The sequence below is a fragment of the Labeo rohita genome, chromosome 4 (assembly GCF_022985175.1).
Source record: "Labeo rohita strain BAU-BD-2019 chromosome 4, IGBB_LRoh.1.0, whole genome shotgun sequence".
Lineage (NCBI taxonomy): Eukaryota > Metazoa > Chordata > Actinopteri > Cypriniformes > Cyprinidae > Labeo > Labeo rohita.
Genome location: NC_066872.1, coordinates 17824577 through 17834938, shown reverse-complemented (window position 1 = coordinate 17834938; position 10362 = coordinate 17824577). Strand labels below are relative to the sequence as shown.

The 10362-nt window shown below is 32.9% G+C and overlaps 1 protein-coding gene across 2 annotated transcripts; it reads left to right on the top strand.

The window, feature by feature from the left end:
- On the top strand, window positions 1-7732 carry LOC127164204 (gastrula zinc finger protein XlCGF8.2DB). 2 transcript variants are annotated; one of them, XM_051107999.1, is made up of 3 exons: window positions 1-69; window positions 710-858; window positions 5918-7721. In XM_051107999.1, exons 2-3 carry the CDS (start codon window positions 774-776, stop codon window positions 6880-6882), a joined length of 1050 nt encoding a protein of 349 aa, XP_050963956.1. In that variant the 5' UTR covers window positions 1-69; window positions 710-773; the 3' UTR covers window positions 6883-7721. The 2 variants fall into 2 exon arrangements, with proteins under 2 accessions (XP_050963956.1, XP_050963955.1); XM_051107998.1 differs by lacking the exon at window positions 1-69 and adding an exon at window positions 120-222 and having other exon boundaries at window positions 5918-7732.
- Window positions 7733-10362: the final 2630 nt, after the last annotated feature.

The window sequence follows — 10362 nt, the reverse complement described above, 5'->3', positions numbered from 1 at the left end:
TTTTGGTCTGGCGATGTGACGTCATACGCGTGCGCCGCGCTCTCGGGAATGCCATTCGGCTGAAGAAAGGTGAGTGTTTTCAATCATTTAATATTTAAATCAATATAACCCTTTCTGAGAAATGTATAGTTTGGAATGCATTATTATCGAATGTAACATTTTAGTCGCTTACCTAGTGAAGTTAATAAAGGATACTTTGTATAAGTATGAGGAACAGAAAAGGTGCGTCTCATTTTCGCTCCATATATCGTGAATCAGTTTTATAATAAACACGAATTCAGTCACTGGTGAGTATTGTTGAGAGAAACGGAGCCTTTTTAAAACCCCGAGCCAATTGAATCAACTTCTTCTCAAAGTGATTCACTGTTTTGAATCGCTAAATGCAACGAGAGCAACAAACGCAAACGTGTTTACGACGTTTACAAAACAACTGCATGTTTTCATGAAAGTGGAATCTATTAAAAATAATCTACCCATCAAACACCAAATATAAATCTTAATGCAAACATAAAACTTTAATGTAATTTGTGTTCTGACTGCTAGTTTTTGTTGTTTTTGTCTCATCAGGTAATTTAAGGGTAATAATTATCACTCTGACTCCCTTACCAGTGTGCTGACTACTGAACGATGGGGAGCTGATTGAGAGGCACCCAGAGATTTAGTTTGGATTTTTTTTTCTCTTACTGTTAATTATTCTTCTCTTAAACAGGACGAAGTGTTCAAACACTGAAAAACTCCTGCTGAAGCAATCCAGGTGGCTCGCTATTATAAAGATGTCGTGTATTAAAGAGGAGAGTGAAGATATTAAGATTGAAGAAGTATTCAGAGTCAAAGTTGAAGATAATGAGGCACAAACAGGTTGGTTTTCATTCTCAAAGCTCATTTAGTCCTTACTAAAATGTCCAGCTCTACAGAAGTGAGTGATATTCTTGAAGAAACTCATGTGAGAGCAAAACATATTATCATAATACTCTTTACATTTCTGAAAATAAATAGTAAATATTCATTGAATCGATCAATAAATAAGCCAGTAGTTTTTTACCTCTCATCCTAGGAAGTGCTGACATGATCTAGCAGCTAAATAACCTGTTTTTTTGACAAACACCAGGGTTGTGTGGTAATTTAATTGCCATTTGAATACATATCTCTGAGTTTACAATAACAAATTGATTCAAAATTCAGTGTTTAAATGCTTTGTGACCACTGCCGAACACTATATGGTTACTGTTGTGCTTTGCTTTGTTTTGCATGCTGAAATGCTGGAAAGTATTTAAAAGAACAATAGTTAATAACTGTTCCACCACAGCACAAAGACAAGACAAGCACGTAAACATTAGAAATGGGTCTTTATTATGGCAGCAGCTGGAATGCAGTACAATTTTAAAATGCATATTATATACATATAAATACATAATTATATTGAATATGAATATATGAAAAGTTCAGATGCAAAACCAGCTAAAAGCCATCTCGGTCAAAAATGAGATAATGATACTGAGTGAATGCTCTCGACACATATTATACGTCCATCAACTGCTTTTTCTTCAAACTTGCTAAATTCCAGCCTCAGCCCAATCAGAAGTATTGGTACTTGCATAGAAACCTATACTTAGCCTGATAAAAATGCTTTTTTTTAAAGAAAGATGTCAGATGGATGGCATCTGGTTTTTGCATCTGAACTCTTCGTATACAACTACAGCGCATTTAGTTTTGAACAAGATTTAAATTATCCAATAATATGATTATATATAATAAAAAACGTGCTGAGAATAATAAGAATACATTTTACATAAGTGTTTTTTTAAAATACATTTTACACAATAATAAGAATAAATTTGTAAATAAAATTACGTTTAGGTTGGCTAGTAATAATCAGCCCTTTTAACAATCCTTATAGCTTTCTTGTGTAATATACATATGTGTTGTTTTTATATGTATGACCCCCACACCTCCACACAATATGTAATGTATGGAACTATGAGCGCACAATACAATATATAGAAAGGTTGTTTTTAATTCAAAATATAGTTTAATATTGCAATAGATTTGGACATTTTTGTTTTTACGCAATTAATATGGTTTCCAACATAATTTATGATCAGTTATAACGCCCAAAATTTATTTTCATATACTCAATTTCCTCATTGTTAATCCTTAATTTAACTTTAATGTTACTTTGTCGACTTCTAAATATTATAAAATTTGTTTTACATAAATTCAGTGAAAGTCTGTTCCATCAGGTATTTTTCCACAGTATTCAGAAGCAGTTTCAAATGTTTCCCCGAATAATATAAATTTGCATCATCAGCAAACAAAATCATTTGTATTACTTTTAAACACATTATAAATATCATTTATATATGTTACAATTAATTTGGGGCCTATCACCGAACCTTGCAGAACACCACAAATAACTTTCATTAATTCTGATTTAATGCTATTCATTAGTACAAATTGATGTCTGTCATCAAGGTGCCTTTTAAGCAAAGGCTTTTCCTCTTATGCCATATCTCTCCGGTTTCATTATCAATAAGCCATAATCAATAGTGTCAAAAGCTTTTTTTAAGTCTAGGAACACCGCCACAGTATATTAATTATTATCCATTGAAGTTGAAATCTATTCTACCGTTTCCATCACTGCCATTGATGTTGACCTATTTGTTCTAAAGCCATACTGATGTGCACTCAATAATTTATGTGTCTACGAAATTGTCTAGCCTATGGACATAAAATTTTTTTACAATTTTTGAGAACTGGGAAAGGAGAGAAACTGATCTATAGTTGGAAAAAAAGATGCCGGTCTCCACTTTTAAAAATAGAAATAGCTTTAGCTGTTGTCATATTACTTCGGAATAGACCAATTTTGTGTAGACGTTGCAGTTCCGTCACTGGCAGCTGCGCACGCTTAGTGGTTGCAGAAAAACATTGGTAACAAATGGAGGTAAACGGGTAAAATACATGGAATAAGAGGAAAAAATACTTTTATGCCTTTTTAACGTCAATCGGAATGCAAATCATTTTTATAGAATACTGTAGTCAAAGACGCCATTTAAAGCCAAACGCAGACATTTAAACGGACATGCTATGGATAAAAACTGCTATGATTACTCTACTTTTAAAGCATAAATTTCATTTAAACAATATGTCTACATATTCTCATATGCTGTTCATAGGGGACATATTGTATTAACCCTACAGTTACAACATGAAATATTATTTAAACCTATTACTATAACATTTTACATAACATTTATTTATTTTATCTCACAATTCCGGCTGTATTTTCTTGCAAATGCAAGTTTATATTTTCTAATTCGGACTTTATAACTCCATTTAACTCAAAACTAGTGAGTTTGTTAGTTCTGAGGGGAAAAAAGCCAGAAGTTTAGGATATAAACTCCTATTCTGAGCCGAGGGGAAAAGAGAAAATGACGAGTTGTTTTTCCTTCTGTAAGATATAATCTCAGAATTGTGAGAATAAAGTCAGAATTTTTTTTTTATTCTTTTATTCCATGGCTCCACAGACTGCTACTGGAAGCGCCCACAAAAACGTCATCCCTATTTCCGATCTGTAAGACTATCCCACTATCTAACGTCAATTTAGTTGAATAACAGTGCTTATTCCTGAGTGACAAGCTCTTGTAATATGCAGAGAACATTTTGAAAATGCCATCTAATCAGTCTAACTATTTTTAAATCGAACTATTTTGTACCATATCCGTGTAATTCTCTAGCCGTAAAGGCTATCTCTCCTGGGTTTTCTGCAACCATGATGCGCGTGCATCCCGAATGTTTACAAACTGATAATTGGTCTATATGCGTTCATGTTTTGTCAATTTTCTTCACTGTTAAAGAAACTCTTAAGCCTCTTAAAAGTCCTCATCCATACTCCTAACAGTTTTGGACCTTAAGACCTCTTTTAAGGGTTAAGATGCTTTCTGAATTACTTTTTACTTTGCTAGGATCTTTAATTATAATTATTTCTTAGAATTTTACCACTATGAACAACTCTTTGCACTAAGAGTTTTCATGAATATGGGCCCAGGGGTCTCATTTATAAAACACTCAGATTTCGTCCTAAAATTGTATCCACAAAAGCTAGATTTTGCGTACGCAAAAAAGTCAGAACTAGCACAAAAATCCATTTATAAATTCCAGTCAGGCGACGATTTTGCATACATACATCTCCACCCCTTCTCCTCCCCGAAATCATCATACATGGCGCTTATAACACCTAGTTTTACTGTGCATAACCTCATCTGCATATCATTTCCATGCATACTCTCATCCACGTGACACCATGTTTAACACCGTCAAAGCTATAAGACATTAAGGAAATATGAGAAGTGAACTATAAATGCCATTTGTGCAATACAAATTACATAGCTAAAAATTATCCAATATCTTTACATTTCAGAATAAATATAAAAATGTCCATATAGTATTTTAATTGTTTTAAACAGTTCATATCAAATTACAGTTATGCAGTTTTGCTGATAATTTGAACATCTTTTAGGATGTTTATAGGCTAATTTATTGGAAATGCAGTCCACTCCAAATATATCTTAATTCATTTAATTTTTGTTTAACTTCTTATTTGTAATGACTTTATGTAATTTCAGTTTCTTATCTCCATGAATGAGAATGGAATATTTAATGTACATTACCGCTCAAAAGTTTTGGAACAGTAAGACTTGTGCTCATCAAGTCTGCATTTATTTGATCAAAAATACAGAATAAACTGTAATATTGAAGAATGTTATTACAATATAAAATAATGTTTTTTTTATTTTAATGCACTTTAAAATAAAATTTATTCCGGAGATGCAAAGCTGAATTTTTATCAGCTGTTACTCCAGTCATAAGTGTCACATGATCCTTCAGAAATCATTCTAATATACTGATTTATTATTCGAATTATCAAGGAATCGGTTGTGCTGCCAAATTTTTTGGAACCTGTGTTTCTTTTTTTTTTTTTTTCAGAATTCTTTGATGAATAACAAATAAAAAAAAACAGCATTTATTCAAAATATAAATATTTTCTAGCAATGTATATCTATGCTATTACTTTTTATTAATTTAACACATCCTTGGTGAATAAAAGTATTCATTTCTTTCAAAAAAAAAAAAATTCACTGACCCCAAACTTTTGAAAAGTAGTGTATATTGTTAGAAAACACTTTTATTTTAAATAAATGCTGTTCTTTTTAACTTTTTATTGATCAAAGAATCCTGAAAAAAAAAAAAGTATCACAGGTTCCAAAAAATAATCAGCATATTAAAATGTTTTCTGAAGGATCATGTGACACTGAATACTGGAGTAATGATGCTAAAAATTCTTTCACTTTAATTACAGATATAAATTAAAGGGGTCATTGGATGCCCATTTTCCACAAGTTGATATGATTCTTTAGGGTCTTAATGAAATTTCTTACTTCAGGAAAAAGACGTCGTACACATGGTCTAGATTGTTCTCGTGGTGTGGTGTTCTTATGTTTATTTTTTATAGATCTCGATATGTGAGATGTGAGAGAATTTTATTCCAATTTGTGTGTGCACAACATTTATAATTGAGACCCCAGGTGTAAATGTAAATGTGTCTCTCTGTAAAGGTGATTCCATGTGTAGACAGGGCCTTGGTGTATTTATTCAAAAGACCAAACTCATTCACTGTGTAATTCATTGTGTTAATCCATTTACTTTAATGTAATTCAAACTTTATTCCGTCCTGCTACCTTTCTCAAACTTTCTCCATTGCCGCAGCACCATTTTGTCTGAGCCAATGAAGCCCCATTCTCCCCTCTGTCCAATGCTTATACACTGACACAAATTTGTTCACCGCCATTTATCAAGACTGCATAGACGAGTGAAATTGTGACATTGCGGTTAAGTTGTCTTGTCTGTTTTTTCACCTTAGAGCTGATGGAACTGAAAAAGGAAAGTCAAGAACTCAATGAAAAGGAAGAAGAAAATCCGTGTGAGATACAGCATGATTTCATGACTGGTGAAAAACCTAGACCGACTGAAAAGATTTCCTCACGGAAAAGAGCTCGGAAGACCAAACCTAACAGTTCTAATCGAGCACAAAAACAAAACCTTGAAACCCACAAGAGAGGTCACACTAGAGAGAAGATTTTTGTATGTGATCAGTGTGGAAAGAGCTTCCAATTCAGTAAATACCTTACGAATCATATGCGAGTTCACACAGAAGAGCGGCCCTTTGCCTGCAAACGGTGTGGAAAGAGTTTCTTACAAGAAGTAAATCTGAACACTCACATGAAAGTTCACACTGGAGGGAAGTCGTTCACATGTGAGCAGTGTGGAAAGAGTTTCATCCGCAAAGGAGACCTTAATAACCACATGAGTCTTCACACTGGAGTGAGAAATTACATCTGTAATTTGTGTGGGAGGACTTTCTCATGCAAAGGAAATCTGAACACTCACATGAGAATTCACACTGGAGAGAAGCCCTTTATATGTGATCAGTGTGGGAATAGTTTCAGATGTAAAGCAACTCTTAGTAACCACATGAAAATTCACACAAGAGACAACTCTTTTAAATGTCATCAGTGTGGAAGGAGTTTTACAGACAGAGATCATCTTAAGATTCACATAACGACTCACACTGGAGAGAAGCCGAACATGTGCCATGACTGTGGAAAGAGTTTCACAAAACAATCGCAGCTTAAGAATCACATGAGAATTCACACCGGAGAGAAACCTTTCGCCTGCTCTCAGTGTGGAAAGAGTTTCAACGTTAAAGCAAACCTTCGGACTCACATGAGAATTCACTCTGGAGAGAAGCCATTCACCTGCCACCACTGTGGAAAAAGTTTTAGATATCAAGGAAACTTTAACAGTCATATGAGGCATCATGTGTAAAAGTTATTCTGCCATTAAAGATGCATCTGCAAAGTCATGTGCTTGTAAGACCCTATTTGTGTTCTTTGTGTGGAAGGAGTTTTAAAGGAGAAGTCCACTTCCAAAACAAAGATTCACATAAGTTTCTCCCCCTTGTCATCCAAGATGTTCATGTCTTTCCTTCTTCAGTCATAAAGAAATAGTTTTTTGAGGAAAACACTTCAGCATTTTTCTCCATACAGTGGACTGCTATGGTGCCCCAATTTTGAATTTCCAAAATGCAGTTTAAATGTGGCTTCAAACGATCCCAAATGCTGTTGTAAATGATCCCAGCTGAGGAAGAAGGGTCTTATCTAGCGAAACGATCGGTTATTTTCATTAAAAAAAATACAGTTTAGATACTTTTTAATCTGAAACGCTTGTGAACTCTGTGTATTCTGGCTCAAGACAGTTAGGGTATGTCGAAAAACTCCAATCAGATTTTCTCCTTCAACTTCAAAAATCATTTCAAAATCATCCTACATTGCTGCAGAAGTATTGACACAGTCTATGCAAAGTGAACATGCAAAGAAGATCAAAAACCCTTAACAAAAAATGTAAAACAGTGATATAGGACGATTTTGAAGTTGAGGGAGAACATGAGATGGGAGTTTTTCCGACATACCCTAACTATCATGAACCAGAACAAAAACAGTTCAGGCAGAGTAAGAAAAGACAAGCATTTAACATTAAAAAGTATATAAATTGTATTATTTTTATGAAAATAACAGATCATTTTGCTGGATAAGACCCTTCTTTCTCAGCTGGGATCGTTTGAAGCCGCATTTAAACTGCATTTTGGAAGTTCATAATCAGAGCACTGTATCAGTCCATTATATGGAGAAAAATGCTGAAATGTTTTCCTCAAAAAGCATAATTTCTTTACGACTAAAAAATAAAGACATGAAAATCTTGGATGACAAGGGGGTGAGTACATTATCTGTAAATTGTTGTTCTGGAAGTGGATTTCTCCTTTTAAATGACAAAATTTGCAAGACCTGATTTGAGTGTGTCAGATAAGGATAAGGGAGACTTACAAAATGTCCATTGCATGGGGTCCTCCAGGACAGAAAAAAATGTTTTTTGTTTGTCTTGTTGTGTTTCAGTGAATCTTGTCTTCCATCAGAGTTAACTGAAAACACTTGCTTTGCTCCACTCATTGCCGTAAAGCATAGAGCATCTTCAACCCTGCTTCGTCCACCTGTTGCGTGAAGCTAGATGAACAAATTCAGAGTAGGTTTAGAGTTGACAAATCGAAGCAAATCCAACACTCAACAGGCCTATAAATGTTCTGTCATCTCAGCGTTTGATCCGGATTATGTGATTAAATCTGGAGCGCAGACACCTGAAGTCACACAGAACATGGAGTTTAAATCAGCATCAGTTTAATTCACTTCTCTGCTGAAAATTGAGATATTTTTATTAAACATGTAATTGTGACATTCTGCCTGCATTTGCTTTTGTTTTCCTTTACTTTTAGTTTGTGTTTCCTTTGTAACTTACTATATTCTATTTTTCCTGGCAGAAATTAATCAATTATTCTCATTAACTAGTCATCTTTGAGAACAAGACTATGTGTATTTTAAGTCCAGGGTCAGATATTGTTTCTGTACCGAGCTGGTGTGGTGTACTACATGTTGTATCTTTGATGCTTTTTTCCTAGTGGATTTCCTGGGCTTACCTTGTTTAATAAATGAGTTTACTTTAATAATCTTCTTCTGCCTTCATCTTCATTGGATTAAAAACACTCTTGACCATTTAATGGAGGATTGAGATCACCTCTATTAAAGGAGTAGTTCACTTCCAGTACCAAAATTAACATAATGTACTCACCCCATTGTCATCCAAGATGTTCATGTCTTTCTTTCTTCAGCTGTAAAGAAATTATGTTTTTTGAGGAAAACATTTCAGGATTTTTCTCCATATAATGGACTTTTATGGTGCCCCGACTTTGATCTTCCAAAATGTAGTTTAAATGCAGCTTCAAAGGGCTCTAAATGATCCCAGCCAAGGAAGAAATGTCTTATCTATCGAAATGATCAGTTATTTTCTAAAATAAATTACAATTCATATGAATCATTCTATAATTGTGGGTACATCTCATGTTTTAATATATTTTCATCAATATAAAGCCCCGTTGCTTAATTTTCTAGTATAAAATTTTATTTTTCACAATCACTCTACTTTATGTTGAAAAAGCCATATCTTTTGTTCAAAAATTATGTTCATGTCACATACAACCCTGGTATTCAGATGTCTGATTTTGTAAAGATGCTCATTCTACTCTGTGTTTAAGCATGATAATTACCTCAAATATAAATTAATTTCATAGTTTTGCCTTGAGTTAAAAATCACATTATATTAGTCCCAAATAAATGATAATAAAAACTGCTTTAATACACCAATACTACAATCACAGTTTACTGACTGTCTCATAGATTTTATACTTTTAACTGTCCTTTTCCTTAGTGGAGTTTTTGCTTAATTTACCTGAATATTAAACATATTATAATAATCTGATCAATACTAGAAAGGATGTAAAATATTCCTGATTGATCTAAATATGATCAATATATAAATCCTAAAACATGCATTATCTTTAGTACATGATCAGTGTATTTGATATTCTATGATATTTCAATATTTCCAATAACAGATATACAGTATATGTAGCTGAAGTAATCTAAATGGGGACAATATGTTTTTGTATTTTAATTGTTGTGGGATTAACATCATAATTGATAATTACAGCGATGTTTGAGGATGTTTATACAATTCAACAAAAATCACACAATGAAAAAAACAAACATCAAAACAGTAGGATTAGGGTGAATTCAGGTAAAGTGGAAATTTACATACCCAGATGTTTTTTTTTTTTTTTTACTGCTTTTATTAACTTTAAGGCCCAGCTATAATATTTCAATCTGACTATGGTTCATATAAAGTGTTACTTTAAAGGTATACAACAATAAACATTTTGAGATCATGCACAATAGAAAAAGATTCCAGTGGGCCATTTATTTATTAAAAATTATTCTGCATCCTAATTCAAAACACATGATTTATTAGCAAATATTATCAGACAAATATATTTAATAAATTAAAAATATATATTTAAAAATATAACCTGTAGGTTAAGAGTAAAATAAATCATCTGTAAATTCTCATCTCAATTTATGAGTGAAATTCCAAACATCTAAAAGAACATGCTGTGTCAACATTAATGCGATTAAATATCAGGATATTGTTAAAAAGAACTCTACAAAAACACATTAAAAATAAAACATTAAATATGAGAGCATTTGATAAATAAAACTGTATTGAACAAATATGTTATTTTCTAATTTTCACAACTGTGAGTGCAACTTTACAAATTTTGTTTATGCTTTCTATCCCCAAAAAGGCTTATTATTTTGCATTTTAGGCTCATTTGAGCATATGACAACAAAGTATGTGCAAATG

What these genes read in the sequence shown, in the direction of transcription:
- LOC127164204 (XM_051107998.1), top strand. Translation starts at nt 122, where the DNA reads ATGTATAGTTTGGAATGCATTATTATCGAATGTAACATTTTAGTCGCT. An exon ending in AAGTATGAGGAACAGAAAAG is followed by an intron (nt 223 to 709) that starts GTGCGTCTCATT and finishes TCTCTTAAACAG; the next exon opens with GACGAAGTGTTCAAACACTG. An exon ending in AGATAATGAGGCACAAACAG is followed by an intron (nt 859 to 5,917) that starts GTTGGTTTTCAT and finishes TTTTCACCTTAG; the next exon opens with AGCTGATGGAACTGAAAAAG.